Source organism: Papio anubis, chromosome 14 (genome assembly GCF_008728515.1).
Source record: "Papio anubis isolate 15944 chromosome 14, Panubis1.0, whole genome shotgun sequence".
NCBI lineage: Eukaryota > Metazoa > Chordata > Mammalia > Primates > Cercopithecidae > Papio > Papio anubis.
In genome coordinates this window covers 28,085,323-28,106,462 of record NC_044989.1, presented here as the reverse complement: position 1 = coordinate 28,106,462, position 21,140 = coordinate 28,085,323, and the positions used below count along the sequence as shown (strand labels likewise).

General features: G+C 40.8%; 1 protein-coding gene across 14 annotated transcripts in view; it reads right to left on the bottom strand.

Annotated features, from left to right (window-relative positions):
* BABAM2 (BRISC and BRCA1 A complex member 2) overlaps positions 1 to 21,140 on the bottom strand; it is a 456,088-nt gene that overhangs the window by 28,090 nt on the left and 406,858 nt on the right. For 11 of the 14 annotated variants that reach the window (XR_002516866.2, XM_017947401.2, XM_009183905.3 and 8 more), the window contains one exon: positions 13,881 to 14,034. Coding sequence is in view for 13 of the 14 variants with exons in the window: in XM_017947401.2 (XP_017802890.1) it covers positions 13,881 to 14,034 (154 nt within the window). In the remaining variant the exon portion in view is untranslated. Of the gene's footprint in view, positions 1 to 10,097; positions 11,996 to 12,271; positions 13,019 to 13,880; positions 14,035 to 21,140 lie in introns of those variants that run through there. The other 3 variants (XM_021925239.2, XM_031655515.1, XM_021925242.1) reach the window with 3 other exon arrangements.

The following is a 21,140-nucleotide window of genomic DNA, read 5'->3' as shown; positions in this document are numbered from 1 at the left end:
AAGGTGATCCACCTGCCTCGGCCTCCCAAAGTACTGGGATTACAGGCGTGAGCGACCACGCCCAGCCCAGTTACTCTTTCTGTGTGACTATCCTGATAAGCGGAGTTCAGCATAGCTTCTTCTGGCTCATGTGACTGAAGAAGCCAGAACAAAAGCCCTAACACTGTTTTCCACTGAGAAAGCAGGATGAACAGGGGGTGCAGTCTTTAAAACAGCTCTCAGAGAAGCTTCCAGGGGAACCAAAGGAATACAGATGGAGGGCCTAGGAAGAGATGGCCTGAGGGGACCTGCAGAAGGGATTTACCTGCCGCCCCTCCCCCAGGGGAGCCAGGAGGCTCAGCTGCGCTGTAAACACTCCGTGCCTGGTGCAGCCTGGTCTGCACAGGCTGAGAGGATGGTGAGTGGCTTCCTCTGGGATGAGGGCTGTATTAGCAGTAATTGATGGCCAGGCTTTTTAATGGAGCTTATCATTTCACTGCAACAGATGTCAGGTTCTAATAAATACCACGTTCTCACTGACCTACGCAATTTGGAGAGGATGCCTGGATGTCAGGCAGAGCTTGATTCCTCCCCATCTCTGTTGCTCTCTCTTCTGTAAGGAAAAACAAACCAAACCCCTTTAAGACACTTTTCAAAGGGATTCTCTTTGAGAGTTCAAGGATCCAATAATTTCATGTTATTTAGATGATTTGCTTTTCTCTTCACAGCTCTACTTCTAAACCCCATAAGGAAAAGGCCCAGGAGGGACGGGTGAGCTTGCTCATGCGGGAACCCAGTCCGTGTGGAATGGAAGGCCTTGGTGACCTCAGTCCCCAATTCCTGTGTCGCTCACCAGCACTGACTTTATTATCTTCTCGGGGGCTCTGATCACCCAAGCTATGCTGGCCTGGGCCTGGAAAATTCCCTCATCTCTCTTGTGGGGAGTTCGGCTGAGATGAGGTTGGGATTTTTGAAAGCGAACTATTCCTAGGAAACTCAGGGCAAAACAGAAGAAAAAAAGAAAACCCACGAATCGTAGCACCAGTTGGGCTTGCAGGCTCTGCCGCGGAAGTCTGCTCCCCAGTGGGTCCCACGGTGCGGAGCTTCCTGGGAGCCCAGTCCTGGTCCCTTGCCTACCCCAGCGCACTGCCTTCTGCAGGCTCTGTTCTGCAGCTGCTCCCCACGTGCAGAGGGAATGTGAGGGGTGACCAATTCCAGCTAGCCACGATTCTGACCTTCTTGTTGCCCCCTGCCCTGCCCAACCCTTGGGTACCAGATGGGAGTTCCAGGAGTACGCCATGAAGGGGAGGGACAGGTCGGGGAGTGAGTAGTGATGAGGGGGAGAGAGTGTTGAAAAGTCTCTATCAGGTTTTTCCCTAATAGTGAGTGGTGTCTGGATGGGAAGCGCACTGCTACTGGGGCTCCAAAGCTGGTTCAGCCCAGACTCCTTCGGGCCAGCTCACAGGGCACAGGGGCTGCAGAGAGAAGCCCGACTCTGTAATGAAGTCTCAGCAGAGACAAAGCATCATGTGAGCTGCCTTAAGGAGCTACCAGCAGGGAGTGAAGAAGACAGCAGTGATTAATTCCTGGCGAGACAAACACACAAATGGGCTCATATTATAACCTCTTATACTTCTTCATGAACAGCCCTCCTCTAGCTCTACCCTAGTCCCCTAGGAATTCTCAGGCCTCAGGGATCCTAGGACCATGAACTGGGATTTCCACACTGGGCTCCATGGAGTCGCAGGGGGGCCAGCAGGGCCTCAGAAGACAAGGAAGGCGGTGTCAATGAAGAGCACATCGGGTGGGACGTCTACCTTCTTTTCTTCAATCAAGGGGAAAATATCTACTTTTTAATCTGTTTTATTTAGAGGACTAATGCATGAGACCAAATTGAAGCATTGGCAGCTAATGAGAAGTTCAAAGAAAACAGTGTCTTTGGGAATATTAAGTAATGTATTAACGATGAAAAATAATTGAAATAGCCTGGAATGTACACTTTTAAAAGATTCTTGAAAGAATTTTTCCTGCAAAAGTGATTCCGCAAAGATAACGAGATAAAAAAATTTAGAAGTATGCATGGTGAACAGCAACATATAAGCAATTATGAACTGCTTTCAGAGGGTTTGGATAAGTTTTTAAATAAGAAAATAATGTCCCTTTGTGACCTTGAGGGAAGAAGGGAAACAACAAATGATTTTAGGAGGTTCATAATGAATTACTCCCATGTGTTGACTAATAAGCTATTTTATTTATTTATTTATTTTTTTGAGACGGAGTCTCGCTCTGTTTGCCCAGGCTGGAGTGCAGTGGCGTGATCTCGGCTCACTGCAAGCTCCGCCTTCCAGGTTCATGCCATTCTCCTGCCTCAGCCTCCCGAGTAGCTGGGACTACAGGTGCCCGCACCACACCTGGCTAATTTTTTTGTATTTTTAGTAGAGACGGAGTTTCACTGTGTTAGCCAGGATGGTCTCAATCTCCTGACCTCCTGATCTGCCCACCTCAGCCTCCCAAAGTGTTGGGATTACAGGTGTGAGCCTTTTTTTATTTTTTTAAAGTAATGTTTGGTTTTACGTAGACTAAGCAAGGATGGAGTTGGAATTTTTCCACTTTTCAGCTGGTTATGCTGGTACCAAGAAGATACAACCACAGGGGATGACAGTCCATTAATGGGGTGGCCTTAAACTTTGGGAGCTAGCCAAGTCACCGAGGTTAAGGGACTGTTTACTGGGGTACATATGATGGTATCAATATTGACTCTGTTTTTAATTTTAAAATCTCTATTTTTCTCTAGGGATGTTGCTGCTGATAGCTAAAAATGATCAAATTCTTACCATATACTAGACCTTATGCTGGACAATTCACTGACATTATCCCATGTAGTAGGCAGAATTCTAACATGACCCCCAAGATTCTCCATCCTCTGTGTAATCCCCAGGATTGTGAATATGATGGATTTCATTCTGGTAAACAGGTTTTGTTATATGGCACAGATGACTTTAAGATGGGTAGCCCTTAAATCTGTGACTAGCAGAAGAGACATGAAGGCAGATATTCAAAATATAAGAGGGATCTGATGCACCACTACTGGCTTGAAAATGGAGGGGACCACATGGCAGAGGATGCACGCAGCCTCTAGTTGCTGAAGGTGGTCTGCAGTTGACAGTGGCAAGGTAACAGGGGCCTCAGTCCTACAACCACAAGGAACTGAACTCTGCCAACATACTGAAAGAGCTTGAAGGAGAAGCATAAGCTTCAGGGGTGAGATTGCAGCCCCAGACAAAGCCTTGATTTTAGTTGCCTAAAACCCTGAACTGAGAACCCAGGCGTCTTGTGTGGGACCCCTAACCCACAGAAACTGTGAGATTAATAACTAGGGGTGTTTTAAAAGAGTTAATTTATGATAGTTTTTAAATTAGCAACACAGAAAATCATACACCCCAGGTGATACCCATCATAACCCTCTGAAGTAGGCTTCACCATTTTATAGACAAGGAAACAAAGACTCAGGGAAATTAGGAATTTGCCCAAAGTCACAGAGCCTATGAGTGGCAGAGACAGGTTTAAACCCAGCTGTCTTGACTTTATGGTCAGTGCTCTTCACTGCCTCATGCATTTCCTCTCTGTATGAGGCGAGAGCCTCAGACACATGGTAAAAAGAGTATGGAACTGTTTCCGTCTGCCTGGGTGTGGATGTGCAGAAGGGTCAGAGGACCTGTGTTTTTGTTTTGGTTTTAAATGGTGAAAAGATATATATTTAGAATTAACTAGCTGGATTCAGTTTAGATGATCCCAATATGCCTTGTTCTCTCCATCAGGCCTGATCAGGGTGTTGGCTTTGGCCACATCAGTGTCACTGAGCTTCTTCACAGCCTGTTTGATCTGGTGCTTGTTGGTTTTGACATCCACAATGGACCCAAGTTGTGTTGTTGTCTTCTATCTTCTTCATGGCTGACTCAGTGCTTGGGGAACCTGATGATGAATTATTGCTCAAGCTTGCTTCTCCTGGGAGTGCTTTTCCAAGGATATTTCAGCTGCCTCCAGAGCCACACTGTCTTGGGCCACCGGAAGGTGGGTCATATGTGGATCGGATCTTCTTTTTGTGGCTGTGGACATCTTTAAGCACTGCCTTCCTGGCCTTCAAAGCGTTTGCTTTGGATTCAGCTTTGGGAGGCCAAGAACTTCTTTTTTCACTTTTGGTGCCATCATTTGAAAATGAGGACCTATGTTGAACCCTCACTCCTCTAGAAGCCAGCTGTGTGCCCTTGGGCAAGTCAATTAATCACCCTGAGCCTCAGTTTTTGTAATCTGTATGAGGCGTACTAAGAATTTCTGCATTACAACCCTTGAAGGGCTGCAGTTGACGATCCCATGAAAGTGTGTGAGGGCCACTGTGAAAGAAGTCCACAGGGCAGATAGAGGCACCTGGATGTCATGTAGGTATCGTTTTCTTTTCTTGATGACTGCCAATTTCAATATCCTCTGCCTATAGGTTGGATATAACCACTTTGATGGCTTGTTTGGAGGAAGTCATTTTAAATAGGTTTTTTTTTTTTTTTTTTGGAGAGGAAATGATTCTTTATTACATTTATTGAAAAACTACAGAGTAAGATGGAATGTAATTTTTTTTCTTGAATTCTTTAAAAGGTAGTTGACTATTAAAAGCCAAAGTAATAACAATGTATTGTGGACTTCATAAAATACGAAGACTGAAAGTGTGTGAATATGATAGCACAAAGGTAAATAGAAAGTATACAGATGACTACACTGTTTATACAGGAAGCATTATAATATTAATTCATGGTAGGCTGTGGTAAGTTAAGGGTGTATTTTTAGTGTATAAATGACTAAAATACACAAGGAAATATAGCTAACACACCAACAGAAGAGAAAATGGTAAACTAAAAAATACTTGAATAAACTGAAAGAATACAGGAAGAAAAGAATAGTGGAATAAAAAATCCCCCAAACCGAAAATATGAATGGCAAGACTGTAGGGCTTAAACCCAGTAAGCTTATTATTTATATTACATGTATAAATAAACGAAATACTCCAGTTAAGGCCAGGTGCAGTGGCTCATGCCTGTAAGCCCAGCATTTTGGGAGGCCAAGGCCGGTGGATCACTTGAGGTCAGGAGTTTGAGACCAGCCTGGCCAATATGGCAAAACCCCGTCTCTACTAAAAATACAAAAAATAGCCAGGTGTGGTGGCGTGCGCCTATAGTCCCAGCTACTTGGGAGGCTGAGGCAGCAGAATCACTTGAACCAGGGAGGTGGAGGTTGCAGTGAGCCAAGCTCACGCCACTGCACTCCGGCCTGGGTGACAGAATAAGACTCTGTTTCAAAAAAAAAAAAAAAAAAAAAAAAAGGCCGGGCACGGTGGCTCATGCATCTAATCCCAGCACTTTGGGGGGTCGAGGCAGGTGGATCACGAGGTCAGGAGTTCGAGACCAGCCTGGCCAATATGGTGAAACCCCATCTCTACTAAAAATACAAAAATTAGCCAGGTGATAGTGGCGCGAGCCTGTAATCCCAGCTAATCAGGAGGCTGAGGCAAGGGAATTGCTTGAACCCAGGAGGCGGAGGTTGCCGTGAGTGGAGGTTGTGCTGAGCCGAGGTCACGCCACTGCACTCCAGTCTGGGCAACAGAGCGAGACTCCATCTCAAAAAAAAAAAAAAAAAAAGAAATACACCAATTAAAAGGTAGACATGTTAAGACTAGATTAAAAAAACCCAAGGTCTACAAAAGGTTTTCTTCAAATATAAAGACACAGATAGGATAAAGAAAGGATAAAAAAAATATATACCATGCAAAAAATACACAGAAGAAAGCTGGTGTAACAATTTTAATATCAAATGAAGCAGATTTCAAGTCAAAGAATACTGCCAGAAATAAAGAGTCATCTCATAATGATAGAAGGACCAATTTATTAAGAAAACCTAACAATTCTAAATATGTATCTAAAAATAAACCTTTAAGATATAAAAAGCAAAAATTAGCAGAACTAAGGGGAGAAACAGACAAATCCAAAACCCCACAGGTGAAAATGTTAATACCTCATTTTAATAACTGATATAATAGATATAAAAAACCAGTAAAGAGCTAAAAGATTTGAATAACACTAACAAGTAATTTAACTTAGTTAATGTATATATAGAACACTATACCCCAAAACTGCAGGACACACATTCTTTTCAGGTTTACATGGAATATTTATCAAGATAGACCACATGCTGGTCTACAAAACAATTCTCAACAAATTCCAAAGGCTTGAAATCATACAGGTTATGATCTCTGACCAAAATCAAATTAAACTATAAATCAATAACAAGATATTTAGAAAAATCTTTCTAAACACTTGAAATTCAAGAAGCACAATTATAAATAACCCATGGTTCAAGAAGAAATCACAAGGGAAATCAGAAAATATTTCTAATAAAATAATAATGAAAAACAACATACAAAACTTTGTGGAATGCAGCTTAAGCAATCCGTAGAGAGTAATTTTATATTAAAAAAATAAAAAAGATTAAAATCAGTGACCTAAGCTTCTACTCTAAGAAACTTGAAAAGGAAGACATTAGAAACCATGTACTGCCAATCCCTTTGACAACTTAGACATGATGGATCAATTTCTTATTTAAAAACCTAGCTTGCTAAAACGAACACAAGAAGAAATACAACAATCTGAATATCCCTACATTTAGTAAAGACACTAAGTATTTTTCACACAAAGGAAACCTTACCAAACATTTGGAAAGAAATAATACTAAATCTGCACAAACTCTTTCAGAAAACAAGGAAGAAATCTGCACAAACTCTTTCAGAAAACAAGGGAAGAAGGAATACTTTCCAGTTTATTTAATGAAGCCAGCATAGTACTGATATCAAAGACCTGACAAGGACAAACAAAAAATTTTAGACCAATATTATTCATAAATGTAGATGTAAAAATCTTAAAATTTTAGCAAATCAAATTTAATAATATAAAAAAGGATAAAATCACGACTGAGAAGGGTTTATCTTTGGAATGCAAGGTTGGTTCAACAAGCAAAAACTAAATAATGTAATTCACACTAACAGAATAAAGAAAAAGCACACGATTATGTCAATGTCAAAAGATGCAGCAAAAGCAATCTATAGAATTCAACACCCATTCACAATAAAAAAAAACCTCTTAGCAAAGTAGTAACACAAGAATTTCTTTAATCTGATAAAGACATCTATGTAAAACCTCAACATCAACCTTAATAGAGAAACATACAGCTAGATTCTGTTCTTATCACTTATGTAAAAAATTGTACTGGAGATCCTATTCAGTGCCAGTAGGTGGAAAAAGAAATAGAAAAACATAAAGATTGGAAAGAAAGAAGTAAAGCTGTTAGCATAAGGGGTGACTATTTATGTAAGAAATTATAGGCTGGGTGTGGTGGCTCATGCCTGTAATCCTAGCACTTTGGGAGGTCAAGGCAGGTGGATTGCCAGAGCTCAGAGTTTGACACCAGCCTGGGCAACATGGTAAAACTCCATCTCTACTAAAAAAAAAAAATACAAAAAATTAGCCTGGTGTGGCAGCATGTGCCTGTAGTCCTAGCCACTCAGGAGGCTGAGGCAGGAGAATTGCTAGAACCCGGGAGGCGGAGGTTGCAGTGGGCCAAGATCACGCCACTGCACTCCAGACTGGGTGACAGAGTGAGACTCCGTCTCCAAAAAAAGAAAAAAGAAATTATAAGAAATCTATAAAAAAACTATTAGACTTTAGTAGTAATAAGTGAATTTAGCAATGTCACAGGACGCCATGCCAATATAGAAAAATCATTTGTATTCCTATATACCAGCAACAAACAACTAGAAAATATTTTTTAATTTTATGTTTATATTTTTATATATTTATAAATATTTTATATTTATATTTTTATATAATTTACAATAAAAGCAAAAACGGGTGGAGCACAGTGGCTCATGCCTGTAATGCCAGCACTTCAGGAGGCCGAGGCAGGTGGATTGCTTGAGGCCAGGAGTTCGAGACCAGACTGGCCAACATGCCGAAACCCTGTCTGTACTAAAAATACAAAAATCAGCTGGGCATAATGGCTCATGCCTGTAATCCCAGCACTTTGGGAGGCTGAGGCAGGTGGATCACCTGAAGGCAGGAGTTTGAAACCAGCCTGGCCAACATGGTGAAACCCCATCTCTACTAAAAATACAAAAACTAGATAGGCGTGGTGGTGGGCGCCTGAAATCCCAGCTACTAGGGAGGCTGAGGCAGGACAACTGCTTGAACCTGGGAGTTAGAGGTTGCGGTGGGCCAAGATCGTGCCATTGCACTCCAGCCTGGGTGACAAGAGCGAAACTCTGTCTCAAAAAAATAAAAAATAAAAATACAAAAATTAGCTGGGTGTGGTGGCACATGTCTGTAGTCCTGGGTACTCGGGAGGCTGAGGCACAAGAATCTCTTGAATCTGGGAGGCGGAGTTTGCAGTGAGCCAAGATTGTGCCACGGTACTCCAGCCTGGGCAACAGAGCAAGACTCTGTCTCAAAAAAAAAAGGGAAAACATGTAAAAATATTTCAAGACTTCTACATTGAAATATTTTAAAAATTTCTGAGAAACTAAAACCATGTTCATTGATTCAGTATTATAAAAGATTCAATATTATAAAAATGTCAATTCTTCCCTTGTCGATCAGCAGGCTTTTATGGGGGTGGGGGGGTGGGGAGAGGTGAGAATTGGCAAGCTGATTCTAAAAGATATATGAAAATGCAAAGGACCTAGAAAAGCCAAAACAATCTTTAAAAAGAACAAGCTTGGATACCTTTCCTGATTTCAAGAAATATTGGTATACAAACCTATCAATGGAACAGAATAGAGTATCCAGAAATAGATCCACTCACATGTGGTCAGTTGCCTTTTGACAAAGATGTAAAGGTAATTCAATAGGGAAAGAAAAGTATTTTCAACAAATGGTGTTGTAATATCTGGATACATATGAACAAAAAATTAACCTTGGCATCTACCTCATATCACATACAAAAATTAATCTGAGATGGATCACAGGCCTATGTGCCAAAACAAAAGCTTCCAGAAGAAAACACAGGAGAATTTCTTCATGATCTTCTAGTAGGCTAATAATTTTGAGTACACAAAGAGCATTAACATAAAAAACAGATTTCATTAAAAAGATGAAGATTTCCTGCTCATCAAAAGACACTCTTAAGAAAATGAAATGGGCCAGGAATAGTGGCTCACACCTGTAATCCCAAGACTTTGGGAGGCCGTGGCGGGAGGATCAAGGATCACTTGAGCCCAGGGGTTCAAGACCAGCCTGGGCGACATAGTGAAACCTTGTCTCTATTAAAAAAAAGAAAAATAAAATGAAATGGCAAGCCACAGATTGAGAGATGATACTCATAATAAATATATCTGACAAATATATAAAGAAACTCGTATATACAACTCATTAATAAAATGACTAACAACCAAATTAAAAATAGGCAAGATTTGAACAGACATTTCATGAAAGAAGATAAACCAATAAGCACATGCCAAGATGCTGAACATCATTTATCACCAGGAAATGTAAATTAAAAATATGAGATATTACTTATCCTCTCTAGAATGGTTCAATTTAAAAAGACTGACAATAGGAAGTGTTGATGAGAATGTGAAGCAACTGAAACCCTGGCATATTGCTGATGGGAGGGTAAACTGATACCACTTTAAAAAAGCTTGTCACCTTCTTATAAAGTTAATCACATATGTACTCCCACTCCCAGGTATTTACCTGAAGAAAGGAAAACACATGTCTATAAAAAGGCTTGGTCATAGCAGCTCTATTAATAAAATCCCCAACCTGGAAACAACACAAATATCTACACATGGGTGAATGGATGAATACATTAGGCTATATTCATATAATGGACTATTACTCAGCAGTAAAAAAGAAATGCTGTAACAGATAAATATATATATATATATATATATATATATATTTTTTTTTTTTTTTTTGAGACAGAGTCTCACTCTGTCACCCAGGTTGGAGTGCAGTGGCGCCATCTTGGCTCACTGCAACCTCCGCCTCCTGGGTTCAACAGATTCTCCTGCTTCAGCCTCCGGAATAGCTGGGATTATAGGCGTGTGAAACCATGTCCAACTAATTTTTGTATTTTTAGTAGAGATGGGGTTGGCCAGATTGTTCTCAAACTTCCTACCTCAGGTTGATCTGTCTGCTTCAGTCCACTCAAAGTGGTGGGATTAGAGACGTGAGCTACCGGGCCCAGCCACCATAACAGATAAATCTTAAACAATTATGTTGAATGAAATGAATATAAATTTCATTGATCTGTATTATTTCACTTAGAAGTATCTAAAAGGAAAAACTAAGACATGGTGATACAGAACAATAGTTGCCTTGAGAGTGAAGAGACTATTTGGAAAGAGGTTATAAGGTAACTTTGTCAAAACTTTTCAAAAGATATGCTTAAAACCTGTCCACTCCATTGTATGTAAATTATACTGCAATTTTTTAAAAAGATACACATGCAAAGCCATTTCCTTCAAAGTACTCATGGTTTGGTTAAGGAAACAAAATATATATGAAGATGTGCAGAACTAAAATAAAATACCAAACAGATTCCAAAGCAGTATGTGATTAGAGTCAAAGGAGACTGGGAGGAGGGGAGAGAGCTGCCGGCAAAGTAGGTTGGATATGTGTCTATTTGAGGGGGCAGAAAGAGGGTGGGAGGAAAGGCATGAGCAAAGGCACTGAGTTACACAGCAGAAGCTAAAACCCATGGTCTTCCACGTGTTAACTTGCTGGCCTTTCATAGCAAGTTCATCCAACAGGGAGTACAGTCCTGTTTTAGGAATGAGGTTCAGAGAGGTTAAGAGCTCTGCCCAAGACCACAGAGCTTGCAGGATTAGACTTTGCAATAGCAACTGGGGCATGCATGACCCCAAAGCCTGTGCTCACCCTGTAAATGGTGTTTCACTTGTGAGGGACAGAATCTGCTGGACAGCCATGAGAAAGAAAGAAGCACATGTGGTAGGAAAAGCCCTGGTCAGTGCCAGGAAGTGTCCTTTCTGAGGTTACATTGTTTAGAATTTTGCTCTACAGGAGGGAATAAACAGCTGATTCCACTCAAAAGGCTCCACTGCTGTTCATAAACCATGAGAGTGTTTATGTCATGGGCAGAGCTCCCCAAGTGAATTATAGCCTTTTACACACTGTGTACATACAGTATTTTCACAGGACAAAGAAACAGGGTGTGGAAGGAATGCTACAGTTGACCCTCCTCTCTTTCCACCCTTTGTCTTCAACCTTCTCCACCAATCTCAAGACTATACTGCAGGACAGTTCTTTCATGGTGTTTATCTGGCTTTCTGACATAGCCCAGGGAAGTTACTCAGTTCAGTTGAAGAATGGAAACTTTAAACTATTTCTTCTTGCTAGCACGAGCTGCTGGCTTTCTCTTTTATTACATTTAAAATGGATCCATCTTCGCTACAGTAGAAAGCAGATTTTTTAAACATTACTTCAGATGTTTTCTTTAGACTGGTGTTAACATAAAGCAAATGTCTCTTGAAACTCTGAACCAATCTGTTAAGATAAACAGGCTTCACTTACGATATTCCTGTACTGAAATCATGGGCTTGTGGTCTGCAACTTCTTAAAGACTCAATTCATACTTGCTAAAATGTCTACTTAGGAAAAACACATGCAAACACACACACACACACACACACACACACATACTAAGATATCTTTGCCATGGAAACCACAAAGACACATCTGGTTCAGACTCCACAGCACATACCACAGATAGTGCCCATCTTCTAAGGGCAGATCCTACGTATACACAGGGAAAGCCCAGAAAATTAAACGATACCAATACTTAAGCATAAAACATACTTTATAATTCCTTTTTTCCATTGTATTTCAAGATATGTAAGTCTTAATCATTGTTACTTGTTACATTTGCATATGCTTGTTTTTGTCCTTAATGGGATTTCAGACTTGGGTGTCATAGATAAAAAGAGAAAATAAAGGGAAAGAAGAAGGCAATTAAAGTTTCAGATAACAACTCTGGATTCTGCGTATAAATCTGAGGCAGTCTGGGTTTCTAGAAGACGACACTGTCATTATTTAAGAGTCTCAGGCTAGGCGTGGTGGCTCACACCTGTAATCCTAGCACTTTGGGAGGCTGGCGGGCAGATCACCTGAGGTCAGGAGTTCAAGACCAGCCTGGCCAACATAGCAAAACCCCATCTCCACTAAAAATACAAAAATTAGTCGGGCGTGGTGTCACGTGCCTGTAGTCCCAGCTACTCAGGAGGCTGAGGCAGGAGAACTGCTTGAACCTGGGAACAATGAGCCGAGACTCCTCAGCTGGTACTCCAGCCTGGGCAACAGAGCAAGATTCTGTCTCAAAAAAATAAAATAAAATAAAATAAAATGAAAAGTTCTCAAGCCTGCTATAAGTGAAAGTCTTGTACTACAGAAAAATATAGGTGAGGTCAGGAGGCCCCATGGAAGGGAATGGGGTCTCTCTGGGAGGGGGAGGCAAGAACAAGAAGTCCTACTAAGTTCTTGATTAGTCATGGCTAACCAAGAGCATTCCAGATCTGGAGGTCCAGGTTTTGTTAGTAGGTACTTTGAAACTGTCAGAAGTTTGTATGATAAAGGCTTTATCCCCCTTGCTGGGCTACAAATTCCATGAAGACAGGGACAATTTCTAATTTGTTTATCATTATATTCCTAGCATGGAGCACAATGCTTGTAACATGGTAGATGCTTAATAAATACTGGATGAGCAAATGAAGAGGATGCTTAATAGACAGTCTATATTTGTGTGATACTTTGGATCTGATCATCCTTCAGCTGGGATCACAGGTGTGAAGCATATGACTGTTCCAAGCGATAAAGTTATAACCACATGCCACTCTATGCTTTATTTTTGGAAACTGTGATTTTGATCCACTGCTTCTTCAGTCTAGGAGGCCATGGTTTATGAAGACTGATGTTCCACACACCAAAGTCTTAAATACAAAAAACAATCAGCATATTTCTGTATTTACCTATTCTATATGACTGAAGTGAGGCCTTCCACACTGAGAGGTTCATGAGCAATAGTTGTATCTCTAAACTCTAAACTTTAGCTAACTTCAACCTCTATGAAATCCTACTTCCATATCTATTCTAATAGCCCTAAACCATTTGTGTAGCTGTTTATTTGACCAAGAAATACACAGGTCCTACTTTGGGCAACGGCTGTGGTATACACTGCAGAGACACAACGAGGTATAGAATTCAGGGAGATTCATTTTCATACCAAAGAGTAGCTACTGGTTCCCGGTGTTGACTACTAAGCAAAAATTCCGTTTGTTTACTGCCATCTGAAATTTCCATTTTTTAAAAAGTAGCTGCGAACATTTTCATCATTGATGCCATTTACCCACAACTCGAATTCCTGTTTAGTATTTATCCTCCAGTCTAAATAGAGAGGTCGTTTTCTGATAAATGCTACACTCCATGAAAAAAAAAAAAAAAAAAAAAAAAAGCTGTCATGGCTAATTTTAGAGACCAACAGAAACAGCAGAAAAAGGAAACACTTTCAGATGTAGATCAGCTTCTTCCTGATGAAGCTACGAAGGGCCAAACAATAAATATTTTTGGTTTTCTAGGACATCCAGTCTCTGTTGCAACTACTCACTCTGCCATTGTAGCATTAAAACAGCCATAGATAATAAGTAAAGAAATGGGTGTTGCTGTGTTTCTATAAAACTTTATTTACAAAAATATGCACAGGCAGGATCTAGCCTGCAGGCGGTGGCTTGCCAACCCCTGGACTAGATAAACAAAATGCTCTTATCTGTAGGAAATAACGACAGATTCACTTACTTTGCTCTTTTGGCCATTTCATTTCCATCCCATCTGGGGCTGTACGGGTAATTTTTTTGGGCCTGGGAGTAAAGCTGTCCGCTGTTGGTGAAGTGATAGACGGACTGAAATGTGAGAGTTGGCTGGTCTCGAGGGAAAAACAGAGGCAGGTCAACTGCGAAGACAGAAGAAAGAAAAAGAAAGTTAGAGCATAAACACATCTTATGATTTTTTTTTTTTTTGTTTACTAAATCCGAATGTTAGGTACAAAACTCTATTTGAACCACTAATACTGTTTGAGGCTTGGATGAAAGGTGTGGTGTATAGAGAGGGACCAAGAAATAAATACAAGGTGACTTCTCCATCTTCGAGGAGTTTATAACATAGAGAGACAGATCACACACGGGTGAAAACGTCACCAATAGAAGGCATGACGTGTAGGTGCTGTAAAAAGGCTTTGAAATGGTCACAGAAGCTTAGGGAAGGATGCCTGGTCGCCTGCAACCATCTGACATTCCTCTCTAGCACTTCCCTGGATCAATATTCCATTGCAGAGTTCTCTTTCTATCTGTTTTAAGTGTCTATTATAGTATAAACTCTTCAAGGGTTGGGCAATGTCTTCCACATCTATAATTTGATGGAGGAAGCGGGACAGAGGCTGTTTTTCAAGAATGCATTTGGAGAAGGGGTAAAGAGTGCAGGTGATAATCTTTCTACTTGATAGGATATGGCAACCAGACTACCAGGAAAAATGAAGTTATCACTCTACTTCCAATCAAGCAGTGAATTTTGATACTCAGCAGTTTCAATTTTTTCCATATGCATTCCCACATATATTTATATCTCCTAAATCAGTGGGAATTCCTTAATGGAATGTATAAGGGACTACTCTGAGCACTAAATATGTCTGCTGTGATAGTACAGGCTAATTCCAATCCTTGCTGTTAACATGTGTTATATGCTTTATCTTTTCATTTTGGAGTTAACTCAATTTTTAAAAGTAAACTGATTTGTTATTAGTTGAGGCAAATCATCATTAAAAACACAGACTGTTTCAATAACACATTCTTAAAGGTATATAATGTATATGTGTGTGAATGTTATCCACTTCTAGGACAAAGAATAGGAACAGCCTAAGAATAATAAGAAAAACAAGTATAGAATTTTCTAGATTTATAGGGTACCTTCTTTATACACTTTATCTAATTTGTAACTTAGAACTCCATGACGGAGATATTATCTTCAACATTTGCATTTAACAGGTGAGCAAACCTGAGACTCTAAGAGGTTTATTAACTTGTTCATGTCACAGCCAGGCAGGGGCAAGACTAAAATCTAGTCCCATGATTCAAACACTGGGCTCCTACTATGCCCCACATTGCCTTCTCCTGCTCCAAAGGACACTGGCCTAACCTGCTTACAACTCATTCACTATGTCACAATTTAGGAAGCTAAAGTTGTCATTGTGAAGGATGTATAAGGTTCATCTTTTTAGCTACATGAGGAAGATATATTTAAAAATACATACCAGATAATTAGGCCGGGCACAGTGGCTCACGCCTATAATCCCAGCACTTTGGGAGGCGGAGGTGGGTGGATTACTTGAGGTCAGGAGTTCAAGACCAGCCTGGCCAATAGGGTGAAACCCCATCTCTACTAAAAATACAAAAATTAGCCGGAGGTGGTGGCAGGAACCTATAATCCCAGCTACTTGGGAGGCTGAGGCAGGAGGATCACTTGAATCCGGGAGGTGGATGTTGCTGTGAGCTGAGATCGCGCCACTGAACTCCAGCCTGGGTGACAGAGTGAGACTCTGTCTTAAAAATAAGTAAATAAATATACATACTAGATAATTGTACATCTATCACTATTCTAGTCTGGGGTGACATACAACTTGGACTAGGTACTCTCAGCACTCTTGATATGATTTCTTGAAGGAAAACTTAGGTCCACAGCAGACTTTTAAGCAGAAGCCAAAAAACTCCCAAGAATCAAAAAACTATCCAGTTGGGAGGGCCTCTTAGACCTCTGAGTGCACTTGACTCTGATGATGTCTGACTCAGTGCTGCAGGGGGTTTCTACAGATGAATCACACGACAACCAGAGAAAAGGGCACGATTTTGAATGTACATTCTTTAGTCACATTTTTCAAGCACCACAATAGTGCAGTCTGAATACATGTCTGTTGGTGCCAAAGCACAGATTTCATAATATATAGGAACAATACAAAAGACTGATTCAAATAAATAATTCAATTCAGAAATTGCTTTTGAGTCCCTGCATATTGCAAAGCTTGATCTGTAACGTTTTCAGTCACTCTGCACAAATAGTGCTTTCTAAAATTAACTTTGTATCTTTTCTCATTACTACTTCCATTTCTTCTGATTAATATTTATTTATTTATTTATTTATTTATTTATTTTTGAGACAGAGTCTCGCTCTGTTGCCCAGGCTGGATGGAGTGCAATGGCGCCATCTCAGCTCACTGCAACCTCCGCCTCCTGGGTTCAGGCAATTCTTGTGCCTCAGTCTCCCAAGTAGCTGGGATTACAGGCACCTGCCACCACATCCGGCTAATTTTTTATATTGTTAGTAGAGATCAAGTTTCACCATGTTGCTCAGGCTGGTCTCGAACTCCTGACCTCAGATGATCCACCCACTTTGGCCTCCCAAAGTGCTGGGATTACAGGCGTGAACCACCGCACCTCTTCTGATTAATTTTTAAAAATGGCCTATTCACAGCCGGGCGTGGTGGCTTACTCCTGTAATCCCAGCACTTTGGGAGGCTGAGGTGGGCAGATCACCTGAGGTCAGGAGTTCGAGACCAGCCCGGCCAACATGGTGAAACCCTGTCTCTACTAAAAATACAAAAAATTAGCTGGGCATGGTGGTGCGTACCTGTAATCCCAGCTACTCAGGAGGCTGAGACAGGAGAATCTCTTGAACTCAGGAGGGAGAGGTTGCAGTGAGCCGAGATAGTGCCACTGGACTCCAGCTTGGGCAACAAGAGAAAAACTCTGTCTCAAAAAAAAAAAAGCCTATTCACATATACTTTGACTTCAGTTGTTTTATACTATGTACACTTTTGCAAATATAAAATAAGATTGAGATTAAACTCCAAAGCAATCATTACTAGCAGAAAAGTACCATGAGAGCTTCCCTACAAGAAAGCAACAACTTTAAACAGCAGAAATCAATGGCAATAATTTATAAATTTAAAGCAAATACAGTCATCACTCAGTATCCAAAGCAATGCAGATAATACCACAGGCTATGTGATTTGCAAGCTACTGGCTTTTTTTGGGGGGGTTTTGGAATGCCTTCTATTTTCGTTCTTATTATTTTGTTTTGTAGAAAATGAGCTGATGATATTAATATTTTAATATGCTAAAAAATGATTTTTTCCCACCTATTTTGGAACCATCTTCTTTGACGCCCTAAATGCCCAGTTAGCATAAGAAATAATTCAAAATGTGAAGGAAATTTATCTACCTGGGCAAGTGATTGTTCTGATTTTTAAAAAACAGCAGCAAGGTAATGTTGATATGCACAACAATCCCCAAAAAGCATTGATTACATGATTATTTCTCCATGGAGATTTGTCTAACAAAGTGTAATTGAAGCCAATATTAAAATTTGAATACTTTCTCAGTGCACACAGTAAATGTATTATCAGGGGAGCAGCAATGGTCAGAGTACCTAAGAGATAAAATCGGTAATTCACATATGAGAAAATAAAAATTTAAAAATACAGTATCTTGCTCAACTTAACTAAGTTGTATCCTGTCTATATCAGTCAATGGTCAATAAAACGATGGCTTATTTAAAAATGTTCTATGCATAAGAATGAGTTAATAACTAAAATATTTATGAGAAATACTTCACATTTTTCTGACAAGAATGATTTGAATGGTACAACTTAGTCAAGATTAAAAAAATTAAAACTTGCTTTCCTTATCCCTAAATGTTTCTGTCACTTCACTTTTGCCTATAGGTTAACTCATGATTTTCCAATGCATAGTAAAATAATTACTTTAGGACTTCCAACAGCTAACTTGCTTGGAAGGAACTGCCCAGATTCCAAGGATTCGGGGCTCATAGTTTCAGCTATATAAAAATTGAATACTTTAACCATTTGCTTTCTTTCTTTTTTTCTTTCCTTTTTTTTTGAGATGGAGTGTCACTCTGTTGCCCAGGCTGGAGGGCAGTGGTGTGATCTCGGCTCACTGCAACCTCCACCTCCCAGGTTCAAGTGATTCTCCTGCCTCAGCCTCCCAAGTAGCTGGGATTACAGGCGCCTGCCATTATGCCCAGCTAATTTTTTGTATTTTTAGTAGAGATGGGGTTTCACCATGTTGCTCAGGCTGGTCTTGAACTCCTGACCTTGTAATTTGGCCGCCTCAGCCTCCCAAAGTGCTGGGATTACAGGCGTGAACCACCATGCCTGGCCAGCCATTTGCTTTCTTTTTTTTTTTTTTTTCTTTGAGACGGAGTCTTGCTCTGTCGCCCAGGCTGGAGTGCAGTGGCGCGATTTCGGCTCACTGCAAGCTCCACCTCCCGGGTTCACGCCATTCTCCTGCCTCAGCCTCCCAAGTAGTTGGGACTACAGGCGCCTGCCACCACGCCCGGCTAATTTTTTTATTTTTAGTAGAGACGGGGTTTCACCGTGTTAGCCAGGATGGTCTCGATCTCCTGACCTCGTGATCCGCCCGTCTCGGCCTCCCAAAGTGCTGGGATTACAGGCGTGAGCCACCACGCCCGGCCCAGCCATTTGCTTTCTTAGAACCTACTGGGTCAGGTTTGATTCTTACATCATCCCATTTGATTCAGTTACTTAGTGTGGGTATTATTTTGACAACCGCTTCCTATTTCCTTCTTCCCATATACAGAGACTAAATTTTGGTTGGCTTTTCATCCACAGAGGGGATGGTCTGCACTTGTTTAGTAGAATTTTAGTCACCATTTCTTTCTTCTCCTTTTTTAAAAAAAATTTTTAAATTTTAAATTTTTTATTTTTAGAGATGAGGGTCTTGCCATGTTGTCCAAGCTGGTCTCAAACTGCTGGCCTCAAGTGATTCTCCCTCCTTGGTCTACCAAAGTGTTGGGATTACAGGCATGAGCCACTGCACTTGGTCTCAATAACTATTTCTGAAGCATTACTTTCTTCAAGAACTTGCTGAAAGAAGTCACACCAAATGCTTCTTAATTCTACACAAACCAGGCAGTTCACAGGATGCATTCACAGGGCTCGAAGCCCTGGGGGAGGGAGGAAGAATTAAGCTCTGCACCAGTTGCCTCACTCTGGACAGTCATTGCAGTGATGGGTTCCACGGGTTACAGTCTCAGAGCTTGTGGTGCTCTCCAGACAACAGCCAACCACGCGGCTTTGGGGGAAGCCGAATGCACGATAAACTATGCTGCCTCTCTGTGAACTCTGGTGAGGTTCAGGTAGTGGCTGCAGTTCTACCTTCCCAAGCAAACACGCTTATCTGTCCCTAAATGCTCATCTTCTCACTAGAACACGACTCCAGTAAGGTGGTATCTCAGTTCGTAAGACTTTCTAGAAATTTCTCACTTCTCCAAACACCTCAACAAAGGAAAAACGAATAGCCAAAAGAAATGCCATACCATGCATCTGACTCCCAGGATAGCCTATCAGACACTCAACATTTCAGGCATAGTTCAACAAGTTTGATTGTATGATTTCTCCAGAAAAAAAAAAAAGTATCTAATTATGGCAAAATGAGGACAAGGAACATTAACGGCAAGCAGTCACAATTCGCAGTCTAGCACAGAGGAAGAACAGAATAAATACACGCAGGGTTAGGAGAGCTGAAAGAATCCCAGTCTGGCCATTCAGTGTAGGAACAAAAAGCTCCGTACATCCCAGCTGTCCCTTAAGCTATCACCATATAGTAAGTGATATTCACTCCCAATCTTGATAGCGGTGGCGGACAGTTGTGTTTGCCTACCTAACAGCCATTCTCCATCCTTCTTTCTTATGGGCAGAGCCTTCCTCTCACCCCAGAGGCTGACAGTGCTGGATGTCACTCTCTCAGCCTTCCATAAAGCAAGACATGGAAATGTGAGTCAGTCCTGCCAGTAGCCCCTGAGGGGAAGTGGGCTATGGGTCTTTTGAGAAATATTTTCCTCTCTGATTAAACACACGTGTAAAGAGAAGCCCCCATCTCATTCTTGCCTTAGAGCTGATCATGTGATGTCTTGAGGCTTGGAGTTGAGGTGCCCATCTTGTGACCATGAGGCAAAGTCAGCTTGTCATCAATGTGTGGCTGGATTCATCATCCCTGAACTACCCAGCTCTGGATTTCTTGTTATGTGAGATGATCTTTACAATTAAACCTCTTATAATAGGGTCTTCTGATACTTGCAGTCAAAGGCATCTAAGGAAACGTTATTTTCTGAAGCTTCTGTTCAAGAAGGCAAGATAACTGTATAATCTACCCACATATAATTGTATAATCTATTTCAGAAATATTTCCACCAAGCATGGTTAAGAAAGCATTCAAGGCATACAAATAGGAAAGTTTTGGTTGTCTGGAAAGTTCAGTTTTGCGGGACAGTTCGATCCTTGAAAATGCCAAACAAATGAGGGGTTAACCATAATTGCTTCCCTGGGAGTCACATCATCAAATATTTTCATCATTATTCACAAGTTGGCCATTGTTCCATTTCTTCAAACCTTCCAAAACTATATAGTTCTGTGCTTTCCCCCGTGTTCCTGGGTCGGCAGGGAAGATACTCATAGATTCGCTTTGTGGTGGTGATGGTTATATTCCCATTTCCAGTCCTCTCAGGACGCTCCAGTTCCTTGAAGCCTCATTAGGAAACGTTTTAACCCTTTGTTGAATTGCTGTAAAGTCACTCTCCAATGAGGATTCCATTTGAGACTGATTCTAGAGCAATCTGTACACTTTTCATTCTCAGGCTATCCCCACAATGGGGGAAGACTGCCATGTATTTACTGACTCACCCTGATCTTACTACCTACACATGAAACCTTTGAGACATGTGGATTCCAACCACTGGAAAATTAACACTACATATCCAAAATACTCACCTACAAGAAATATAAAAGTAACATTTTCCAAATCAGAAGTATCTATTCAAGGTATCTCCACTTATTATCACTACCTTTCATTTAAGTGACAAGAAAGACTAAATATTAACCAGATTTTGTTAAATGTGTTCTACTTTTCACTGGTTTAGGCTGGCTGTGATATAATCATGTAAACAAATTATCTTTGTTTTTTTTGTTTGTTT